Consider the following 23,270-nt stretch of genomic DNA (forward strand, 5'->3'; position numbering starts at 1 on the left):
TTTCCTGTGATGAAATTGAGCGGAAATAAATCGAGTATCGAGTGAAAATATCGATAATTGTATCGAAAAGTGCATTGTGGTTTGAAACGTATTTAGAGACCGCCAAGTTCAGCAAATTGTTGAGAATACACGTGAAGAAGACATGGTTGGATCTACAGTATCCGTAAAAATAATGATATTTGCGGTATTTTTTATTCTATTTTACGTGGCAGCAAATGCCTCAGTTCACAGGTTAAACGTTCCCAGAGTTTTATTACCTGTATTCAATGATTTTGCAGTAAATTTTACATTAGAAGTTACTGATGGTGCTTGTTATCAATGGTAATTATTATTTCTTTATAACGTTAGAAATTTATTTTACTATTTATATACATAGTATTTCAAATTCAATATCATTTTTTATAGTATAATTTCGTTAAGATTTATTTATACTGTTTATTTATTATATGTTTGAGCTATAATGATGTGAATATACAGTGCACATTTATTTAATAATAGGTCAACGTCACGTTTAGATATTATTCAATTAATTCCTATAAATGAAAATGTTGAAAGAACTTGTTCTTCTGCTATTTTGATTCAAACAATAACCAGGGAATCTACTAGAAATACAGCAATAGTGTTAGCAGAAGATGTTAATACTGGACAATTTTTACGGTGCGATGTTATCGTTGATGCAATATTTTCATTAAATCTTGTTACAACTACGAGGGAGTTATACATAGAAGAAGCACCAGAAGCATTTGAAGTACGAGCATATGATGAACAAGGTACAGACTATGTACATACATAGTTTATTTATACACACACGTTAATTATTAGTAAATTCTTATTATAATATATTTTGAAAGGAAACGAATTCACAACTCTTGCTGGAGTAGAATTTCTCTGGAACATAGAAATTGCTGACAAGCACAGAACAGATACTAAAATACCAAACGATGTTTTAAGATTTATAACTTACGAAGAGTCACAATATGAAACTCCACAAACAATTGCTGCTTTAGATGCACTTGGCAAAAAAGGACATATCGTGTTATTAGAAGGAAGAAAAACTGGTACAGCAAAGGTATTAATACATGAGATGCAAGTAATATATTTTTTGAGTATAAGTTATTTTATAAAAAGTAAAATGTTTTATTTCATTGTAGGTTTCTGTAAAATTACCTTATCCAGAATACAAACATGTACCACCAATAGAAGTTGAATTAATTGTAATAGCTAACTTAATTATCATTCCATCAGACATAACAATAATGTTACATGATAGTTTTAAATATAAAATAATGCAAGTGAGTGTATTAGTATTGTATATGCACACTATATATCTTAAATGTTAACAGTAACTATTTTATTAATATACCAATTGAATAATTTATTAATATATTTACAGGCTCGTCAAGGTCGTTTAGAAGAAATAAGTTTACCATCTAGCCAATACTATTTAGAAGCAGAAAATCCAAACATTTTAGAAATTGATAACGATCATGATTGCGCATATGCTATATCTTTCGGTCGTACTAAAGTATTTTTGCATGATAAAAATGTTCGCGATGAATATCCTGTTATTTTACCGTCTGCTTCGGTTAACGTGAATGATGTATCTCACATAAATCTTGCCGTTTTGCCTAATAGAAATTGGGGTTTGATACTTGGTCATACCCATGAAATTATAGTTGAATTATATGATAGTAAAGATCATAAATTTTACATTGGTGAAGGTGTTGAAGTAATAGTAAAATTAGACGAAAATTATTTTGAACCAAAATTAATAACACAAAATGGTACTTACATCGCTGGTGTGCCCATTGCATGTGGGACAATGACTGTTGAGGCCACTCTTCAGGGTATAATTGATAAAAATGGTAAAAAGATTTCTTTTGAATCACACCCTACTACAAGGACTGAACTTTTGATTCATACTCCAGTTACAATTCAACCTAAAGTATTAGCTGTTCCATGGGATTTTAAATCTAAATCACGGTAAGTTATTGCTTCTGATAAATTAGAGTTTATTTTATTAATGTAATAATTATAACAGTGCAATATTGTTATGAAAGGTATGATATAGTGTTGAAAGCAAGTGGAGGAGATGGATCATATGTGTGGTCAAGCAGACATCCGTCCATAGCAACAGTTTCCCAAAATGGAGGAGTACGAATTTTGGCAGCAGGTACAACAGAAATAAGCGTTGCAATGACGAGAAATCAGTATAATAAGGATACTACAAGGGTATATGTGTTACCACCTTCGAAGTTAAAAGTCATAGAATATAGTATGGAAGCAGCTGTAGGAGAGCCAATTTATCTCCACATTGCATTATATGGGAAATTAGTTAACGAAACCGATTCTAAAGAAATTCCTTTTAACGATTGTAGAGATACTAGTTTTGAAACGTACATTCCAGATGGTAATTTTAAACAGAACGATAGTATGATTATAGAACCTGTTGGAATTGCATGTGCTGTTGTAGCAGTTTCTAGTATAGATGTTGGAACATCTGAAGTAACTGTAGTCTATAACGCTAATGGTCACTATTTAACTGATAACGTCACTGTATCCGCCTATGAACCATTAATAGCAGTACACCCCAGTAGTAAGGAAAGTTTATTGGCAGTTGGATCTTCGAGAAGAATAGTGTTTAAAGGTGGACCTCCTCCACGAAATAGCAAACCTCACAGTTATTCACGAAGTATTGAAGTATCTGAAAAAAAAATTGCCGAAGTGATAGAACATGAAAATTCACCAACAGCATTGTATGATTTATCTGTTTTTGAAGTAATGTGTAAAGCACTCGGCGAAGTAACTTTAAGATACACAATTTCGAATATTCCTTTGTTGCCAAATTGTAAAAGTACACATGCAACTGAAACAGTGCGAATTATTTGTGGTAAACCCAGACATATTTTCTTACAACCCGAATTTGAAGATAGCAAAAACTGCCCTATTAGCTTTAATACAGAAAGGGTAATGGCACACAGCGATAAACACTTAAAACTTATCGCTATAATAAAAGATGAAAAGGGTAGAATTTTTGATAACATTACAAGTTTACACATAGAATGGGATTTAAAGCCGTCGACTGTAGGCTTCATAGAAATGCCTTCTGGTTCTATAGAAGAAACATTTATAGATATGAACGTAGTTTTACCAAAGTATTATTATCAAAATATCATTTTCAAGAAACATTTTGGTACTCTCAGTTTAACAGCCACAGTTACAGGTTATCAGAAATATATACTGAGTAAATTGAAGATAATACCTGAATGGCCACCCTTCGCAATCGAAAGTGAAAGAAGAATCTATGAAACTCCACTTATTGAAACTTTCATAGAAATAGTTTTAGTCAATGATACGAGTATTCATCCTAACAAATTAATGATATTAAACGATCCTACTGTAAAATATTATTTGCAAGTGAGTCAAGGTTCTGGCTATTACGAATTTGTACTAAATGCTGATGATATTGCAGATGTCCGATATATAGAGTCAACAAAAGCAATTAGCCTTATTCCAAAAAAATCTGGAATACTAAATTTAGCTTTAGTTGATCTTTGCTTACCTTCAAAACCAGCTGAAGCTGTGATTGAAGTACAACAACTTGCTGTTATTGAAATTGAAACGGTCAACAAGATTGAGAAGGGAAAATGTATAGTAGCTGCATTAAAACTTTATGATACAAATGGGCATATTATAAAATTACCATCCTTGAATGCGTTAGAATTTAAAGCAGAAATCGACAATGAATGTATAGAAGTTAAACAATTGCCTGCTAACGAACATGGTAATCCTCCTTATGGTCAATTATTGTACATGATCCATGGAATAGGAGAAGGAGAGTCTCAGTTAACTTTCGTTAACAAAGGAGGCGAGCAAGAAATACAAAGTGAATCAGTGACCATTCAAGTCTTCCTTCCATTAAGAGTTTTCCCAAAGAACTTAACTATATTAGTAGGAACCGTTTATCAAGTACAAACGACAGGTGGTCCGTCGAATGCAGAAATTGAATTCTCTACCAAAGACACCGATGTTTTGGACGTTGACTATAATGGTATATTTGAAGGAAAGTCAGTTGGACAGACGAAAGTAATTGTTAGAGCTATTGGCCTTAATGCCAGAGGAAACAAAGTCATTTATTCCGAGGACTATGCAGATATACATGTACTCTATCTTGAAGGAGTTAAAATTGCTGTTCCAACAAGCAGAGTAAAAGTTGGTGCAACATTTCCACTTTGGGCATTTGGTATACCAGAACATTTGACACCACTCGTCATAGGATCTATGCACTTACCCTTGATATTTATGTGGTCATCCAGTGATTCTAATTTAATAACTTTGCATAATATGTATGAAGGTACCGGTATCAATATAAGATATCAAAATGAAGTGTCTTTAAGAGCCAAAGCTGTTGGTGCTGGATTAGCAACCATTTACTTAAACGTTACAATGCCATGTAATATGTTAACTGGTTTCAAAAATGATGTAACATACAGTACATTTGTGAAGGTTGAAATTTTTGAAGAGTTGCGTTTAACACATCTTGGCTTACCCTTTAATACACCAATGATACTAATGTCTCCAAATTCCTTTTTGAAATTACAAACGAATCGCGACAAACATGGTTCAACTACATACAAAGTATTGTCTACTACTCATGGAAATGAATCAGAGGATTTATATGCTTTAACTCCAGCATCTAAAACTGTTAGTATTGATAAAAATGGCATTATAAAAGCTGGTGAGAATCTTGGAAAAATAGTCATTTCTATCACGAACACGGAAGCATATAATTTAAAGCAATCAATAACTGTTATTGTTGAAGTAAGGTTCCTAAATATTTGAAGGTATAAATTTATTTGAGGTCCTTGAAGAAGCATATTTATTTCAATTATTTTGTTCGTAGGTTAAACCGATTCACTACATGATGCTGTCTTTAAAGTCAGCTTTACGAATTCGAAATGGAGAAGAATTGAACATGCTACCCAAGGGCATGGAATTAGATTATATTCTTGAATATTACGATAATGTTGGGAACAAGTTTCATGCAGCTGAAGTTGATGCAAAAACTATATTGAATCGTGCTGATCTTGCATCTTTTATAACAAGTTCTAAAAATATAGTTACTGCAAAATTTATCGAAAATGGGGATCTAGTTGTAAAAGCATACAATGAAAGGTATCCCAATGCAATGTTTGATTACGTACATATGATGATTGGTGATATAGTTTTCCCAACAAAGGTATTTTATACACGTAATTATAGAATATTTTATTTGTCACAAACAGTACTATTCTGTTATATATTATAGACAACACTAACCGTGGGCGATGTAGTATGTTTTTCGATGCCACTTCTATCTCCTGATGGTGATCCCGGTTACTGGCAGTCTTCGGCTCCTGAAATATTAACTGTGGATCCTATTACAGGAATAGGGAGAGCAAAAAATGTAGGCTATGCGGTAGTAAAACATAGTCTTGCGACTCATATGCAAGGTGAAATTGAAGTTAATATTCAACCCATTGCAAAGGTATTACATGTTCACTGAATTTGTAAATATTCATATTTGCAAATTTTAAATTTACATGTGATTTATAGATATCAATTGTTCCATTAAGAGGTAGAAATATTACCGGAACTGAAACATTCAGCGTTCCTCTAGTACTTAAAAGTAAAGATGAACAAGTTAAAGAAAATAACATATTATCCAGAGGATTAGGTGGTTGTAGAACATTCACTTCATTCGCTTTAAATTCATTTCCATATACATGTAATGTACAATTTGTTTCATCTACTTCATCCATTGGAGTGAAAGATTTATTTTTGGTTAAACCACGGTTTGATATTACAACTGGTTAGTACTACTTCAAACTTTCAAAAAGGTTTAATATCATGTACTCGATCTTGATTATTTATTACAGGTTTCTATTATTGTGATGTAATACCGATGGATTCTCCAAATATAATTTCCAGTACGGTAGAGAGCCGCGTTCAAATAAATGCTCAAAGTAGAGATATTGAAGCTATACCTTTAGAAGTCACTTATCTTCCACCTGTTTACGTTGAAGCTAAAGAAATTGTATTTATTAACACTCATACTCAAACTATACCAACAGCAACGCTCGAGATATATGGCTTACAATCTGTATTAGACCATCTTACCGTGAGTTCAATTTCTTTCCGAAGTTCAGTGAATTTATAAATATGATTTGTCATAGTAATCTTTTCTTCAGATCGATGTTCCAGATGGAATAGCTATAAGCGCGCGACAATACATTTCAAAATCTACAATGCAATATAAGTTACGATTAATGCACAATCAGGATGAAATTCAAGGCCAAAAAGTTATCATTATAAATGATATTACGAAACAAAATATATCTGTGAGTAAACAAAAAATATATCCTCAAATTTTTAATATATAATCATGAAATTTACTTGTCTTCTTCAGCTCTTTGTACGTGTAACGAAATATGAAAATTTCATACCGTTATCTGGAATTCATTGGGTAGATTACATGTATTTCCATCGTTATACGTTTGGAACACTTGCTGTAATTGTGATTACTTGTTTCTATAGTAAGTTTTCTATTGTACTAAGTAACTCAATATGTTTCTATGCGAACGTTTCTTCAGTCATTTCTTATACTTTATATTTTATTACAGTATGGAAAAATAAGATGGCAAATATTGACTTGAATATAAAAAATAGATCAGTGTTCGGTACGTACGTATAATACACAAATATATATGTTCATCTACTTTTATTCTCGTGAATTGACTATTTAAGCATTTAATGTTGTATTCTTTTTATAGTTGATAAATGTCCACCACAATTGAAAAAGACTAGTACGCCATGTTCGACAACATTTAATAGTACAAATGTGTCTGCTCCACGAACTCCAATTACGCCAATAAGACCATTTTCTGCATTCGAGCCTGTTTATGGCGATCCTCGGGGTCTTTACTCAACAAGTAAACGAAACCGATCAATGAATACCTAATATTAATGTAGTGACATAGTAATGACTTCATTGTAAAGATACATCGTATTTATAGTGAAACTATAACGTATTAACTAGACTCGTTTGTGAACAAATATTCGATTATCAGAAATTGGTGCCTTATTGCCATAAACTCATGTTTATTAGGGAATTAATTATTTTGTGTGAAATAGGATTTTTATGATTTTTTTGTAGCGATAATATCATTATATTAATATTACTTAATAGATACATAAGATATTGTACATTTTGTAATATAAAATTTAAGTTATATAATTTTATATATTGGTAGAAAAACATAGTAATTTGATGCAAGTATATTTCAAGTACACATTGGCCACATTTACTTTGCACGTTTGAGGTATATGGTTCCTAGTCATGTAACTGATATACAAGAGTGACATTTAGTTATTTGATATGTATGATCTCGAGTGACAATGCAAACGTAATTAGCAATAATTTAATTACATTTTTTATTCATTTCTGTCACTTGTCTGGTAAAATGTTTTGCAATTTCATTATACAATTTATGTGCTATTCATGTATATTATATCATTTTATAACTCCAAAGTTATTTAAATATAGTTCTTTCTTTTGCTTAATAATCGAACAATTTTTTATTTTTTTCTACAGATATTAATTTCACATAAATATAAGAAGTATCAAGTATAATATTAAATAAACATGTATCATATATTACGAAAAATAAACACATTTTTAATATTTGTTTGTAATTTATGTGACTGTGCCTTAAGTAATTAAATGGTAACTATGTGAAACAGCAAGTATAAGTTATTTATAAATAACGTTTATTATAAAATTAGATGTATACAAGAATGGAACAGTCAAGTATCTTATAATTATGAGCAGAAAAATTCTTTCACGTGACTTAGAGTGAATGTACACAATTAATGTTTCTTTGTAGTTTTAAGTAACTTTTCATATTTACTTTTACTAGAATACCATAATGCAAACGGAATAGCTAATGAAGGTAATGTCATCACAGCAAATGCTGCCCAATCAACCTGGAATAAAAACAATTAACAATTTACTACATTTGTAATGATATTCATAATTGCATATTTTATAATTACTTACTACATGTGAAGAAAATTGCTTATCATAATCTCTAAATGATACAATAATTGCTTCACCAGGTTCACTACTTGCTGCAAATTGTAATCTAGGGGCATCTTCCTTACGTCTATATAAAACTTCTGCAGATGTGAAATTGAAATAACCAAATTTGCGTGGCCTCACAACAACTGTGTGACTAACATTTGTGTAAGGTGGAACACGATCTATCCTTGCATTTATCTCTCCACTCACATGAGTGAAGTGATCAGGATGGAACGAATTATCTGTGATTTCAACTTCCAATGCAGCTGCATTGCCAACGTTATAAACTGTATACTGTGAAAAATAGATATTTTGTTATGAAAATATTAAATATAAATTAAAATCATACATAATACAGTTAGGTAATTACCTTGATTACAATGTCCATATTTTCTACAAGATATTTGTTAAGAAGTTGTTTAGATATTAATAATCTTGCAGCCTCTTCTTCTTCTTCTGCATATGTGGTGAACAATAAAGCAGCAAATGCTGCAAATATTAGGTACCACTTCATGCTGAAACATAACAGCATTTATTATTAAAAATACTATTGTTCATAAATATTATATAATTTATGAGAAAAACGATTACACTTGTAACTTATGTTACAAGAATATAATTATTAACACTACTTATAGTGATTATTATTGCTTAAATGCATTATGAAGTTTATTGATTTATATACAAATATAACATAATTTAGAAAATTTTATAAATAATACACATTTTATTCATAAAAACCTTTTAGTCAATAATATAAAAAAAATGAAATATTATCTTTCATTCATTCAAAGATATTTTAAATAAAAGCTATAGATTTCTTTACAAATATCTTATATTATATTTAAAAAAATTTTACAATTATATTTATAATTATGATTATATATATTTTAGTTACTTTTACATTGAATTTACCTTTTTATGCGACAGGACTTGTGTCACTTACGAAAACGAAACAATCACTACCGCATGAACTGGAGGATACATTTGAGAGAAGTGCCAACAACACATACTTTGATGCCACGTTTCGTTGAAGGAAAATATATTCGTACACGCTATTAACTTCCGGTAGCGGCTGTTTAATAAAACGGCGGTAAAACCAAATTGTTCTTATAATTAATACAAGGTAATAAATATAATAACATAGGGTGAAGGGCCACTCAATTAACTTATTATGTTACCTATTAACATCAATTATATCGATAATACTGAAATATGGAAGTAAGAGATGTTGGGGTTTTGAAAATTTAAGAATCCGAGTTTTTAGAAATTTGGGCTTTTAGAAATTAAAAAATTTCGAAATTTGTTCGGAATTAATTGTAATTAATTTTTACACAACGTAATTAAAATATCACATTATTAAATATCACTGTGGCAGTTTTAGTTCCATATCTTACCGTTATGCAGCGCAAACAATTGACAGTCAGTACTTCCAATTCCTAACAATAGATTACGCTATAAATGTCAACATTTGTGTGTGAAGTCAAATATTATTGTTGCATTTGAATAATTAAATAATTAACTCATTGATATTCTTTCACAGTACATTGTTGTAATGATTTTTTAGATTAAAAGCACCATGTTAAATACATTGAGTGTAATATTAAAGGTTACAGGTTAAAGATTATTAAAGGCTAAAGGTTATATTAAATGTTGAATTTATGTATCTTGAGATTTAACATATTTTGAACAATGGCTGCAAAAGTGTATCAATCAGATCAAGAACTGGAAACGAAGGTTAAGAAAGGTGAAAAATTAGGTGTATCTTATAAATGAGCATATTTCTATAATTATTGACATATTATTTTCTATCGTTGTAGCAACTGAACGCATATCTGAAAATATGCACATAGTTGCAAATGAACCATCCCTTGCCTTTTATAGGCTACAGGAACATGTAAGAAAAGCATTGCCTCCTATGGTGGAAAAACGTGTTGAAGTACTTGCTCTTCAACAGCAATTGTTAGGCAGATGTTACGATGTAGAATATGCTGTAAGCGCTATTAAAACAATGCATGGTGCTGGAAAAAGTTTTGAGAACACATTAGAATTTATAAAAAATGCAATATTCTTTAAGCAACAATTAAAATACGAAGAGCAACGTAGACACAAAAAGGACAGCAACAGAGATTCTGTATATAAGAGGCTATCTGCCCATATTCCCACCTTAGATCATTTACCAGATGAAATATCTGATGTCGTGAGAGAAACTGCTAATAGAGTAGAGTCTATGATGAATCATGCTAGACATTCTACTGAGATACAGAAAACAAATTGAATGCCTTTTTTATAATTTTTAATATTTTGAATTTATGTACTAAATATGAAGATTACTCAAAATTTTGGTCTTTTATTGTCTTGGTAGATATAAATGTTAATTAAAAGATTCTCATAAAATGGGTGACTAGCTCAAGTGTAAATTTGTATGTCATCTTAATATTAATGACATGCCAATCAAAGAATTATAATACCAGATAATATGCATTAAAAGTTGCTTTTATATATTTGTACTAAAAAACTTTAGTAACCATACTGTATCATTTATGTTAAAAACTTGATTTTGTATCCTAAAGGTACAATGATCATTGTAAAAAGTATCAAACTGTAAATAATTGCAATATGTAATAGTATAAAGAAGTATGTAATATGAAGTGTTAATTAGAATTGTTGAGGTGTTTCTGATATTGTAAAATATTGAAAACTTTCTATATATTTCAGGTATGTCGTATTACACTTGAAAGATAATTATTATTTAAAAAAAAATTGAAATAACGCTACAGTTCAAAAAGTGCTGTGTGTATATACAATAGAGTTAAATTACATAGATGTCGCTGTATTCGTATAAGTGAGTGCTGTGTATTGTCGCAAGAATTGATGTGCAGAATGTTGGTTAATATATGAAATTGTTATAAAAGAGACAAAATATGAATTGAGAATATGCCGATATTGACACAATAATGTTCGCTTCAAACTTGTTTTATTGTTAGAGAAGTTCTACGGTATGTTGATCATTGGATACTCTTGTTAGTTATAGGTTATTCCTGTTTGGTATTTGCATAATGCTGTCGAAATTTTAACTCATTTTATGTTTGATCGATCACTTTATTATGTAATCGTAATTGTTCTTAATAAATTCATTTTCGGATTATGACATTATCGAAAATTGTGTAAAATAGTAATTAATTAATATAATTTATATAAATTCGAATATTTTACTAATCTCGCATGGACGTTTTATGTGTTGTCCACATATAATCGAATTATTTAGAAAATTCCCTATTATTTTAAGTTGATTGTAACAATAGCATAAAATTGCAATAATGAACAACAGATGTCAATGAGAAAATAAAATATTCTTATGTAATTATTTGACAAATACGATTTTCGTATGTATTATAATATATAACACATTTTTATACGTTTATTAACAGTTTACAGGTCGAAAATTCAGCATTATCTGAATAAAAAATATTATTATCAATGAACAATTGTTTTTCTAAGCAGAAAGATTAAAATTGTCCATAATTTTATTTAAATATCCGATCGCTCGAATTTTGCAAATTGCCGTTAAAAAATGTTTAACATGATGCCATAAATTTAACATCGTTTTTAATTATCGTGCTATACGTGATTATAGATATTTTCGTTCGCTAATACGGAATTTCCAAGCAGATTCTACAGACGAAACAAATGAATATGCTACACGCGTTTCTCAAGAGAAACCACGCAAATACTTTGCGATTATAAAGTCATGGATGTCGTGTCTCGTATGGACTTCAAATTACTATTACTAAAAAGACAATTTCCCTAGTTGATGATAAACAAACATTTCAACTATTTATAAATATAATAATAGGTAAAAATCTACAATTATTTTCTATACTTTTATTTTTATTAAATCTATTTAGTGCTTTTATATTATGTTATTTGCCTTTCAGATTTCATTGAAATCCTTTATTCCTCAGACGATCGACATCGGATCAATTATCACTCGCACCTACAAAATTATTTCATGATATTTCGATTATAGTTAAATATACCAATTTTTAAATAAAAGGGTTTAACATAAATTCGGTAATGGAAGATTAGAATAATATTCAATATAATATCAAATTTACATTGATGCAGTCGATCGTCCGAGGATTAGTAAAATCTTTCAAAAATATGGAAAATACAATATGATTAGCAAAATGAAACAAAGCAATTAAAAAAATACATTTCACAACTGTGATCACGTAATAGAGTCAAAATTTGTACGAGATATGTTATTATATCGTGGCAAGGACAACGACTTCCCCGAATCAGAGTTCCTCTTCTCTTGTATTTAAAATAGTTCCGGGAATGGTGAACCGCGTTCGAAGCTGTCTGTAAAAAATTTCCATCTAAATATTTGTTGTTCATGCACACGCATGGCACCCATTTGGTAATCGCATGTATACGTGAACGATGAAAATCACTTGAGATATAAGTGTACTTTCATCTAAAGGCAACGCATATGTATCTCTTCGAGGAACGATGGCGTTTTCGTCGTTCTTAATTTAGTATTGTATATTTTTTTGGGATCGTTGTATATTTTTTCTCACAACAATTTAAATGATTAAAAAATATCATTCGTTTTGTTAATGCTTGTACAAATTGTGAAAACTGCATTGTTATCAACAACTATAACGGTTCACCGTTGTGCTACTTGCGAGTCGTATGTATTACATTTTACCGTTTCTCTATCGGGTCAGAATAATACGGTCGATGCTTAATGAACTTTTGTAAAACATTAAGATCATTTATATAAATGATTTTAAGTATTTTTCAGTCATCAATAAATATGTAATTAAGCTTAGAAAAATGTTATCTATAAAATGTATTATTGTTATTCAGTGCATGACACTGTTCTAAATAAATTTCATCGACATTGTTTTAACAGTAATTTGGAAATGCGTGGTTTGCGCGCATCTTGTCTTCCACGAACAGGAAGAAGATAGAGAGGGTAGTAATGCACGTCATTTAAATGACGTAAATTCGAAATTGAAATGTTTTATTTAGATTAAGATCTAAATATTTGATTCATCTGTTCATTATAAAAAAGATTTTCTTTTTTTATTGTTATTAAACTTCACAGTTTCGAGTGATACTAATACCAGAGATAAACAGGTACACGTGTGTGGAGGGAAAAAGAGGGACGAAAACAGCCGAATCTAGTCGAAACAAGACGATCATTTTCTGAAGGGTCGATCGGACTGCTGGAGCGTGAGCGCAGTTGTTGGTCGGCAAGCGCCGTGCTGTCAGTATCGTTTCTGTTTAGTTCTTTCCTTTTTAAATTTGAGGTACCAATTTCTATTTCTTTCTGTGATTTTGAATCGTGGCAGCTAAGTCAAAAATTTATTTCTATTCAGAAAGAAAGATTTGGAACGCAAGTTATTGAGTACATTGATTGACAAGTATTATCTGATACATTGGTTACATTTTAAAGGTGTATCAGTTTGACACAGTCATGTAAATAGAAAGTCATATTATTCTTATCATACCATTTTCTGTACATCATTTGTCGAATGTTCAAAAGACAACGGGGAATAGCGATCACGTGATATATATGCGATACGTTACCACGTGTGCAATACGTCAAGAGGTCCATCGAATTGCTCCGTACACCTTAACGAGGTATGCCCGACTGCATTTATTATCATTAGATGTAAGTCATTAATAATTGAATTAATGTCAGTTCATGGCCTAACTAAAGAAAGTTCAATTTCTTTTGAAGTTACATCATTAATACATTTGTAATCTTTAAAATCGCGGAATTGATAACAGAGGATTTTACAATAACTCATAAATATATGTGATAATTTGTTGTGAGATAAAAATGAGCCGATACGGAAATGTTCATGTTAAATAAAAAATGTACACATTTCTAGGAATAATTAACATATATAATAAAAATGATAATTATGCAAATATCACACAAGAAAAAAGTGACCAGAGACTATTTTGCAATATAAATTTTGTAAATATACTTATACATATACGTTTAAGTTAAAAAATTCGTATATTTTGTTAGAAATGCAGTGTATGACGCGGACGAAGATATGCTCGTCGCGACAAAAAAGTTATTTACACCGAATACGAATTACAATTAACTTAAGTATTTACTTTCAAAGTGTTTACGTGATGCAGTGCCGCCATTAGCACCGAGCGTATGAGCCACTTGCTCCGTCTTCAGCAGTTAGAATGCTCCGTATTATATTGTTACATGTTACATTGCCACGTGATATATTGCCACGCAAAGTACTACCATGTATTGTCACTCATTATTATTACCATGCGTTGTACCGCCATTGATTGTAACTGTCATGTATTGCATTGCTACCCATTGTTATTTATACGCGTTCTATCGCCGAGCGTGATACTACTCATTATATTGCCACGCATTTCATTAACACACACTGTACTTGCTAATTTAATATCTAGATCCACAAACACGATGAAAAAGATAGCGGGAAGAACAACTTGAAATTTGTGTTTAATTAGGAGGTCCTATGGAAGAACGATAATGTATCCTTATTTTCGCCGCATAGTTTCTTGGCCATACTTTCTACTTATTTCATGAAAGAATAATGCTCTCCATGGCTTTCACGCTCTTTCTTATTTTCACTCCTTTATACAGAACACCACAGAAAGAGCAGACGATTACAGATAAACAAAAATTATAGTCGTGAAACTGAAGTTTTCATTATTTTATGTTCAAGATCTTGTAAGTCGGCTATTCTTAGTGCACCGCGATCCGAGGAAACCGAAAAGAAACATACAAAGAGTCGATACTTTATTTTTGATCGTGACCAGTTCGTGGGATTATTTATCAAATATAGGAATGTATAATTGTCGTTCGATGAATTCAAAATCTTTGATGCACAATTTGAATCACGTGTTAAAATTTCACAGTTTAACTTTTTTGTTTCTAGAATTGTAATGCGCTGCTGACTACATTTACACTAATATTCAATATATCGATGCAAATTTCTAATTGGATCTAATTAGAATATACTAATTTATGCTTGAAAACGATCGTAAAATAAGGCCATGATGAGATGCAAGATTCGTTTTGCAACCTCTTTGCCTTGTTTCTAGGAGCTTGACTCTCGATACACTCACAGTTCAGATGTGATAAATCTTAAATTTTGAATCTCACTCAAATTTTAAGTGTATTACAGTTTAAATTGTAAATTAAATTATAATTTGCATAATTACTGAATATAAAAATGACTTGACTCTTCTCTCATTCGTTTTGCCATCGTAGCTGTGAGTAGTTCTGACTGTTGCACCTGACGAATGTGTGGTACGGTAAGGGGTTAACCGATTTACTCGTTGGTCAATTTCATTTCTGTAAAATATTTCTTCTCGCCGTGTCTCGATATTTATCACGTACAGGAAATTGTGAGACTTCATAGCATTTCCTGAAACGTTTGACGCAGCTTTATTTGAATGACAATACTCCGTCAAAATAATGGAGTAACCGCTTTCAACGGTATTTTCATTGAAAGTAAGAAGAGGTCAGTGGTCAGTCGAGTATAGAAGTGTTCTCATACGCTCTTGGAAAGTTACCGACCTTGACAGACATTTCATTCTTCCATCTTATGCCTCTCGATGAACTACTTTTTTTTTGTACATGAAATCATACACATAATTATATACATTCACGTAAATCGAGAGACACTTAGAACATTAATTTCTTGCTATCTAGGTACGCCCTTATCCTTGGAACTTGAGTGCGTTTCTGTCAGTTTTAAATGCTTGATGTCGGTCGAAGCTCATGGTGTAACACCAAAGAGCACAATCTATTTTTAGAATGTTTAAGATATATTGCCCATCGGTGATTTCGTTACCTTCACCTTTGCCTCGCATTACCTAAGTCTCTTTCAGCTCCACCAGTTAACCGGCAGAAAATAGTATTTCGATTTCGTTGAAAAAGATCGAATCTCATTATGAACGTGTCCGTATTGCATAATTGAAAGTATTATGACTATGTGGAACGTGATTATTAACACATAGGTGGAATGTAGTGCCGCAATAACTGGTCCTCCGTTCGCTTTCCCCAAAACCTATTCCTCATCATGTTTGATCAGCGTCCTCTTTTCTTTGAAGTGTAAGAGCCACCAAGCTCTCTCAACACTTTTCTACTAAATCCTTGCGTGTAATTCTTATTTCAATGAAATTTGGAGAAATGTTAAGTTTACGTTGTTAGTTGCATTGTAATATCCACGCATTGTTATCGTTGCGCGCAGAGTTATTACGCGTTATATCACGTACGGAAATCCACCGATACTTCCGCAATGTCAAAGAAGAAAGCTCGTTGTCCATCCCAATATACCACAAATTCCAAGAGAACATTCCGCACCTACAGTTTATGCCAATACAACGAGAGTCCTCCATTGGAATTTGATACTGATATTGATATTGGTGTTGAATTATCGACTCTACTATGGTGTTTGATGACTGTGTTGCAGGTTGTAAATAGGTATTATAAAAAGACGAGAAACATGCTGACGCGCTTGTTCGAGATCCACGGCCGGTTCTGTGCTGGCCATCCTCTCGAAGTGATCGTGACGACCTTCACGCTTACAGCATGCATCCTGAACATGGAGACCGGAAGCGTGCAGTCGCGGGATAGAGCACTTCCTGTGTCCTCGCATTGTCGACCTGGTCGATGTAATTCGGACGTAAGAAGATTTCAAGAAATTTCATCTTATTTAGATTAATGATTGGTACTGATTAGCAGCGAGTTTGTAACAAATGTATCAGTCTTCGTTACTCGCTGCTGATCACTTGTTAATGTTGTTATTATACAATTGATTCTTTCTTAGGACCTAAATGCGGCGGATATTATAGTGATGACTATAATACGATGTCTAGCAATACTATTTACGTACCACCAGTTTCGTAATTTACAAAAATTGGGTTCCAAATATATATTAGGTAAGCGAGCTTGTTTAGTTTGAATCGGGGATGTTTAGAAATTACATGATAATTGTTGTACAAGAACCTTGAAAAATCAGATATCGGAAATGCAAGCTTGAAGTGCACAACGATTATGTATTGGTCGATTATTCATATAGCCGGATCTTCCGATGGTACGCGTGAAAGCTTTCAGTGTCAGTGAAAGTTTCATAGAAAGCGATAACGTTTTATTCTCATGATACGCAATCGACACTTAATTACTGTATTTACATAAATTTCTGTTAGAATGTCTATGTCGAACTAGACGTTCGTAACATCATGTTTATTTTATCTGAAATATGATACATTTATCGTCCGATGATCTTTCTTGGCTAATGATTATCTGATAACTTGTAACAAGTAACATTGTATAATACGTATATCAGAATAGCAATAATATTTTATCGTAATGTTTTATCAGGTATTGCAGGCCTATTTACAGTATTTTCCAGCGTTGTGTTCACGTCCAGCGTAGTGAATTTTGGTCGTAGTGATATCTCCGATTTGAAGTAAGTTTTCATTGAGCTAATAAGTTATGTATACACGTAAAAGTTGTAAATATGCATAAAAGTGATTATATTACAGGGATGCGTTGTTCTTCTTCCTGCTAATCATTGACCTCTCGAAGGCCGCCATATTAGCGCAATTGGCGTTAAGCTCAAGAAACCAAGAGGAAGTGAGAGCAAATATTGCTCGTGGAATGTCGTTATTAGGACCAACTATTACATTAGATACTTTAGTAGCAACTCTACTTATTAGCATAGGATCTCTATCAGGGGTCAGGAGATTAGAGATACTGTGCAGTTTTGCTTGTCTTGGGGTCGTTGTTAACTATGTCGTTTTCATGACATTTTATCCTGCTTGTTTATCGCTCATCCTTGAGGTAATTTTTTATGTCCGTTTCGATTAATCGTAAACAGAATTGTAATTACTAATTTATATATATATATATATATATATATATATATATATATATATATATATATATATATATGCATGAGTCTGTGTATCATAAGTATTACATTAACAATGTTTTTCTAGTTGTCTCGTGGCAGTAACACCATAAAACCATTAAGTGCAGATAAGATATTCATGATGCATCCATTGAACGAAGAGGATCAAAAGCCAAATCCAGTAGTAGAACGCGTTAAATTAATCATGATGGCCGGCCTATTTGTGGTACATGCTAACAGGTATTATATTTTCGTAGTATTTCCTGCTTTTCATAATGTATGCGAGCAACGTTTTTTTCAATTGAAACGAACTTTATATATTATACATCAGATAACGCGTAACAATACGAAGATATACTAACAGAAAGTTATCACGAATCTGCCCCACACCAGTGTGTAGATTTCTTTTTTTACTCGAGTGTACTTCTTGTTTGGCAGTTTTCTTATTCTTAACTTCTACGGGTCAGGTTCAACTTATTACACAGTAATATAAGTGTACATTTAATTCATATTCAATGAATTTCACAAAAAGGAGATAGTATCGAGACAGAGGTTTGGGTTCCTTTAACCTTTAGTATACTATGTTAGGAAACAGTACGATGTACGCTCTTGTGTCGAGCTAAGAATGACAGTAATTATTCATTTCTTTATTGCTGAGTTCGAGATCCGTCAAAATGGAAGTAGAGGAAGTTCAAAGCATTAATTGATATAAAATTATTTGTTTGCTTCAGTCGTTGGCCATTTAAAACTGACGAAAGCGAACATACGGTAGAAGGCAAGGTGTCGCCGACAAATTCGCACATTCTTGCGAATTCATACAACAAGACAGAAAGCTCTTCAGAAGTGAAGGAGTACTTGATGAATTGGCTGTCAGTTAGCGCAGATAATATTGTAATACTGATCCTTCTCCTTGCGCTTGCGGTCAAATTTATTTTCTTCGAGGATAAAGGAGATATCGTTAAGCAATTGCGATTCAAGGAAGAAGACGATACGGAGGATAAAGTTGAAAGTGATGCTATTAGTGAAAATATGAATACAGCTGCTATGAATATGTCATTACGTCAACGATTTGGAGAATCATTAACCCCAATGCGTTCAGCCATTTTTCCCTTGTCAGGCGTAGGTGGTGGTTGGGTTGAAGTTGAAAATGAATCTCAAATGGAGTTCATCGACAAGGAAGTGCAAACTGACGGAAAACAGTTCAGTGCAGATTCATTGAGCAACGAAAGCCTACCATTACAGTCAAAAGTTCCTAGATCGCTAGAAGAATGTCTCGAAATATATAAGTCTGAAGTAAATAAATTTATTACTAACATTTTATGAAAAACTCATAATATTTTGTTAACATGCCTGATATTTACAGCTTGGAGCAAGTGCATTAACAGACGATGAAGTCATACAATTAGTGAAAAACAAGCACATAGCTACTTATCAATTGGAAAAAGCAGTTGGTGACATGGAAAGAGGTGTTAGAATCAGACGTCTTTTAATTGGAGAAGCTGGAAAGTTCACTGAGAGTTTGACGGAATTACCGTATAAGGATTACGATTATAGTAAAGTACTAGGATCGTGTTGTGAAAACGTTATAGGATATGTACCAGTACCTCTTGGAATTGCTGGCCCGTTGTTGGTGGATGGTGAACTGTATCATGTACCGATGGCGACAACCGAAGGATGTTTGGTAGCATCGACAAATCGTGGTAGTAGAGCATTGTTAAAATGTGGCGTGACAAGTCGTGTAGTAGCTGATGGAATGACCAGAGGACCAGTTGTAAGATTTCCGAATATTGTTAGAGCTAGCGAAGCTATGGTATGGATGCAAGATGCAGAAAATTTTGAAGAAATGAAGAACAGTTTTGATTTAACTAGTCGATTTGCGAGATTGATTAAGATTCATGTGCGCATCGCTGGTAGACATCTGTTCATTCGTTTTGTGGCAACAACCGGTGATGCAATGGGAATGAACATGCTCTCTAAAGGTACAGAGAAATCGTTGAATTTGGTGAAGGAACACTTCCCTGATATGGAAATATTATCACTGAGCGGCAACTTTTGCGCCGATAAAAAACCAGCAGCAGTAAATTGGATTCAGGGTAGAGGTAAAAGTGTGGTTTGTGAAGCCATAGTACCTGCAGATGTTGTTACCAATGTGCTAAAAACATCGGTTCATGCTTTAGTCGATGTGAACATAAGCAAAAATATGATAGGTTCTGCTGTGGCTGGTAGTGTAGGTGGTTTTAACGCTCATGCGGCTAATATTGTTACGGCAATATTTATAGCTACTGGTCAGGACCCTGCACAGAATGTTGGTAGCAGTAATTGTATGACTTTGATGGAACCATGGGGAACAGATGGCTCAGATTTGTATGTATCTTGCACAATGCCCAGTATAGAAATAGGCACGATTGGAGGTGGAACTGGTCTTCCTGCTCAAGGCACATGTTTAGCTATGTTGGGTGTTAAAGGTCCACATGCTAACCAACCTGGTGAAAATGCAAGCAGGTTAGCTAGAATAGTATGTGCTACGGTGCTTGCTGGTGAACTTTCATTAATGGCAGCCCTTACAGCTGGTCATTTGGTCAAAAGTCACCTTAGGCATAACAGGTATGTTGATCAAAAATAATTGTTTAATAATATAACACAAAAAAGTTACACGTAATTTCCTTTTAGATCATCTACCACAGTGACAAATGCAATGACTGTTTCTGCAAGTAATATGGGGGATAAATTGACTGTGCCAAATGTTTTGCAACATGCAAAAAATGTTTGTAAAGAGTTTGTAGAGAAATCTTAGCATGAATCATGTATAAATAGCTTGAGCCATGTCTTCTTAATCTTTTAATAGAATTCCATGTACATGCTATTATACAACTGCTTAATCACAATGTTCCAAAGACCATTTTTTTTTTATATGGACATAGGAGAGTATGAACTATAAATCCAAACAAAAATAGAAGTAAAAATAATGAAACGGTTTTAATAATTTCAGTGAAAAAAAATGACAATTTCAAATCAGCTTTGACACGTTTACGATTTATATTATGTTTAAAGTATTGTATTTAACATGCAACGAAATGTGTATACTTAATTTACAAAGAATTATACAGTTGCTGTTGGTTGTATAGAATTAATATGATGCAAAAGTTTTTTTTGCATACACAGTCATAATTTTAGATAGTGCAATATTAATTTTTAGTTATAACAATTTAGTCAGTCAAGTTCTCATAATGTAGCAGTACAAAATTAATGTATTCAAAGACTGTACATTATGTAATATACAAAGTATAATACAATCAAATTCATGAATGCTTTTTCAAATTAAATAAAGTATATATATACACATATATTAATAACATATATATGTATATATACATATTAATAATACGTTTGTAAAATATTAATAATATGTATGTATAGGAATATTACCAATAAATTTTATCCGCGGATTGGGATAATCATGAGGGATTCAGAAGATGCTGAATCTTCTCAGAGCAATGTATATTTATTCATATATGTGTATATATTAAAGTACTAAAATAATATAAAGCTTGTAAATTATATTTTCTGTTTATGTACGTTTAAGTAATAAGAAAAAATTTAGGTAAAATTATTAAAAATTAAATGCATTATATGTAAAATTTTATTAATACAAATCGAATTTTAATTGAAAACATTTCAGTAACAAAAAATATATAAAAATAAATTAATACGAAAACTAAAAGTTTCCCAGATTCTTGTACTTTTTGTATACATTTGGCAAATGGTGGAAAAATTCGAATACACCAGGAAAGACATACAATGGTAAAACACAGTCTAATAAATATCTAAATTAAGCTTATTACATTTTTTCATACGTTTCTTCATAACCACAAGAAATGCAAGTGTGTGTATATGTATCATCATCTTCATTATAGGTATCTTCCCCAAAATTGTGTGTATGGGATGCTTTTGTTGTTTTATCATACAGTGAACTTCTCACTTGCATTCGTAACTGTTTAATCTAAATAGTATAAAATTGATAAGATTTTATGGACAATATTTATATTTCAATATGAACAGGAAATTAAGATTTATATATAGTTGTTACCTTTTTATTAAATTTCTTAATTTTAGTTCCTTCTCTTTTAATATCACGTGATTCTTTTTCTTTCAATAAATTTTCTTCAGATCCCCATACCTCCAGAGCTCTTTGTTCTATTTGGAGGTGTAAATACAATTTCATTTCACCCCAATTTGAATTATGAGGATTTTTTCTAGTGATGCATTTCAATGGAGGTTCTCTTTTATCAAGATCACAGTCTTTTAATAAATACTCTTGTTTTGCTTCTGTTTTTGTAATTAAAGAATGTTTCCCACTTGAATCTCTGAAGTAATATAGTTGATAATAATCACATTATTTTCAAATAACTACTTTAAAGTAACAATTGTACCTGCACTTATCACATACTGGAAGATCAAACGTTTTCAAAAGATAAGAATCTTTAAATTCCTCTTGACATTCATCACAATGAGGTGAATCAACAATGATAGGAGCAGGATCAGTTGTTATTTTTAACTATAACAGAATGGGATGTTAGTTTGAAGATTAGCAAATTGTAAATTAAAACATTCTTTAAAACGAACCAATTGTTCTTCTAGATCATCATTTTCTTCTATGAGAAAGCCACCACCACTATCTATAACACGTTGTCCTTGCACTTTTAATGATCTACCTTTTATTGATTCTCCATTTTCACTGTAAAATGTTAAAAGAAATTGACTTCTGTGTATCTTTTAATCTACTATAACAGTAAAAAAAAAGCTTACAGTAATATACCTTGTTGCATAAGGATGAGTCAGAACTTTAGATTTCTTTAAAAGCAATGCTTTTTGACGATTTCGTTCTGCACGTTCTTTAAAATGTTGACTACTATCTACCAAATCATTGTTTTCACAAGAATCAAGCATTTCCATTGCAGTAGACATTTCCTGTATATCGTTAACCTCTTAGGAACGACTTTACGCGGGGTTGTTTCTCTGTTCGTCAGAGTTCGACGCGAATTGCGCGCAACCGATACAGCACTATTATTTTATAATAGACAATACTGTTCTCTACTCGATTACATTGGAATGAAGTTTTTGAGTATTAAATTGTCATTCTTTCTAAAGATATGATACATATACCTTAGCTTTGATAATTTACTTTGATAATTAATAATACAATTGAGTATGAT

General features: G+C 31.9%; 5 protein-coding genes across 15 annotated transcripts; 3 read left to right on the top strand and 2 right to left on the bottom strand.

Annotated features, from left to right (window-relative positions):
- Positions 1–3: 3 nt before the first annotated feature.
- On the top strand, positions 4–7,605 carry Gp210 (nucleoporin 210). Its single transcript, XM_003703698.3, has 14 exons — positions 4–321; positions 499–770; positions 852–1,069; positions 1,152–1,292; positions 1,394–1,983; positions 2,061–4,821; positions 4,904–5,239; positions 5,309–5,527; positions 5,596–5,851; positions 5,919–6,160; positions 6,231–6,380; positions 6,449–6,575; positions 6,663–6,719; positions 6,813–7,605. The coding sequence occupies exons 1-14, from the start codon at positions 143–145 to the stop codon at positions 6,998–7,000; spliced, it is 5,736 nt and encodes a 1,911-aa protein (XP_003703746.1). The 5' UTR covers positions 4–142; the 3' UTR covers positions 7,001–7,605.
- Positions 7,606–7,788: 183 nt separating this feature from the next.
- SsRbeta (signal sequence receptor beta) lies at positions 7,789–9,269 on the bottom strand. The gene is made up of 4 exons (XM_003703697.3): positions 9,035–9,269; positions 8,490–8,634; positions 8,099–8,413; positions 7,789–8,025 (listed from the first exon to the last, which is right to left on the bottom strand). Exons 2-4 carry the CDS (start codon positions 8,631–8,633, stop codon positions 7,909–7,911), a joined length of 576 nt encoding a protein of 191 aa, XP_003703745.1. The 5' UTR covers position 8,634; positions 9,035–9,269; the 3' UTR covers positions 7,789–7,908.
- A 282-nt stretch (positions 9,270–9,551) lies between these two features.
- Positions 9,552–11,270, top strand: LOC100875971 (BLOC-1-related complex subunit 8 homolog). The gene is made up of 2 exons (XM_003703696.3): positions 9,552–9,866; positions 9,940–11,270. Exons 1-2 carry the CDS (start codon positions 9,812–9,814, stop codon positions 10,395–10,397), a joined length of 513 nt encoding a protein of 170 aa, XP_003703744.1. The 5' UTR covers positions 9,552–9,811; the 3' UTR covers positions 10,398–11,270.
- Positions 10,978–21,895, top strand: Hmgcr (HMG coenzyme A reductase). 10 transcript variants are annotated; one of them, XM_012286387.2, is made up of 12 exons: positions 10,978–11,118; positions 11,757–11,975; positions 13,236–13,440; positions 13,510–13,774; positions 16,615–16,827; positions 16,972–17,083; positions 17,526–17,613; positions 17,690–17,987; positions 18,146–18,297; positions 18,789–19,350; positions 19,421–20,661; positions 20,728–21,895. In XM_012286387.2, the coding sequence occupies exons 5-12, from the start codon at positions 16,648–16,650 to the stop codon at positions 20,849–20,851; spliced, it is 2,757 nt and encodes a 918-aa protein (XP_012141777.1). In that variant the 5' UTR covers positions 10,978–11,118; positions 11,757–11,975; positions 13,236–13,440; positions 13,510–13,774; positions 16,615–16,647; the 3' UTR covers positions 20,852–21,895. The 10 variants fall into 10 exon arrangements, with proteins under 10 accessions (XP_012141777.1, XP_012141779.1, XP_012141774.1 ...); XM_012286389.2 differs by having other exon boundaries at positions 13,236–13,397; XM_012286384.2 differs by having other exon boundaries at positions 13,236–13,774.
- Xpac (DNA repair protein complementing XP-A cells homolog Xpac) lies at positions 21,683–23,022 on the bottom strand. 2 transcript variants are annotated; one of them, XM_003703694.3, is made up of 5 exons: positions 22,874–23,022; positions 22,681–22,792; positions 22,488–22,612; positions 22,145–22,421; positions 21,683–22,057 (listed from the first exon to the last, which is right to left on the bottom strand). In XM_003703694.3, the coding sequence occupies exons 1-5, from the start codon at positions 23,020–23,022 to the stop codon at positions 21,896–21,898; spliced, it is 825 nt and encodes a 274-aa protein (XP_003703742.2). In that variant the 3' UTR covers positions 21,683–21,895. The 2 variants fall into 2 exon arrangements, with proteins under 2 accessions (XP_003703742.2, XP_012141769.1); XM_012286379.2 differs by having other exon boundaries at positions 22,864–23,005.
- Positions 23,023–23,270: the final 248 nt, after the last annotated feature.

This window comes from Megachile rotundata, chromosome 9, assembly GCF_050947335.1.
Source record: "Megachile rotundata isolate GNS110a chromosome 9, iyMegRotu1, whole genome shotgun sequence".
NCBI classification, from domain to species: domain Eukaryota; kingdom Metazoa; phylum Arthropoda; class Insecta; order Hymenoptera; family Megachilidae; genus Megachile; species Megachile rotundata.

Coding starts and splice junctions, on each gene's coding strand:
- SsRbeta (XM_003703697.3), bottom strand. CDS start 8,633: ATGAAGTGGTACCTAATATTTGCAGCATTTGCTGCTTTATTGTTCACC. Junction 8,414..8,489: donor ATATGGACATTGTAATCAAG/GTAATTACCTAA, acceptor TATTTTTCACAG/TATACAGTTTATAACGTTGG. Junction 8,026..8,098: donor AGCAATTTTCTTCACATGTA/GTAAGTAATTAT, acceptor TTTTTATTCCAG/GTTGATTGGGCAGCATTTGC.
- LOC100875971 (XM_003703696.3), top strand. CDS start 9,812: ATGGCTGCAAAAGTGTATCAATCAGATCAAGAACTGGAAACGAAGGTT. Junction 9,867..9,939: donor GGAAACGAAGGTTAAGAAAG/GTGAAAAATTAG, acceptor CTATCGTTGTAG/CAACTGAACGCATATCTGAA.
- Xpac (XM_003703694.3), bottom strand. CDS start 23,022: ATGTCTACTGCAATGGAAATGCTTGATTCTTGTGAAAACAATGATTTG. Junction 22,793..22,873: donor ACTCATCCTTATGCAACAAG/GTATATTACTGT, acceptor AACATTTTACAG/TGAAAATGGAGAATCAATAA. Junction 22,613..22,680: donor ATGATCTAGAAGAACAATTG/GTTCGTTTTAAA, acceptor ATTCTGTTATAG/TTAAAAATAACAACTGATCC.
- Hmgcr (XM_076535235.1), top strand. Junction 17,084..17,525: donor GGGTTCCAAATATATATTAG/GTAAGCGAGCTT, acceptor ATGTTTTATCAG/GTATTGCAGGCCTATTTACA. Junction 19,351..19,420: donor TCGAAATATATAAGTCTGAA/GTAAATAAATTT, acceptor TGATATTTACAG/CTTGGAGCAAGTGCATTAAC.
- Gp210 (XM_003703698.3), top strand. CDS start 143: ATGGTTGGATCTACAGTATCCGTAAAAATAATGATATTTGCGGTATTT. Junction 771..851: donor ACGAGCATATGATGAACAAG/GTACAGACTATG, acceptor ATATTTTGAAAG/GAAACGAATTCACAACTCTT. Junction 5,528..5,595: donor ATATTCAACCCATTGCAAAG/GTATTACATGTT, acceptor TGTGATTTATAG/ATATCAATTGTTCCATTAAG.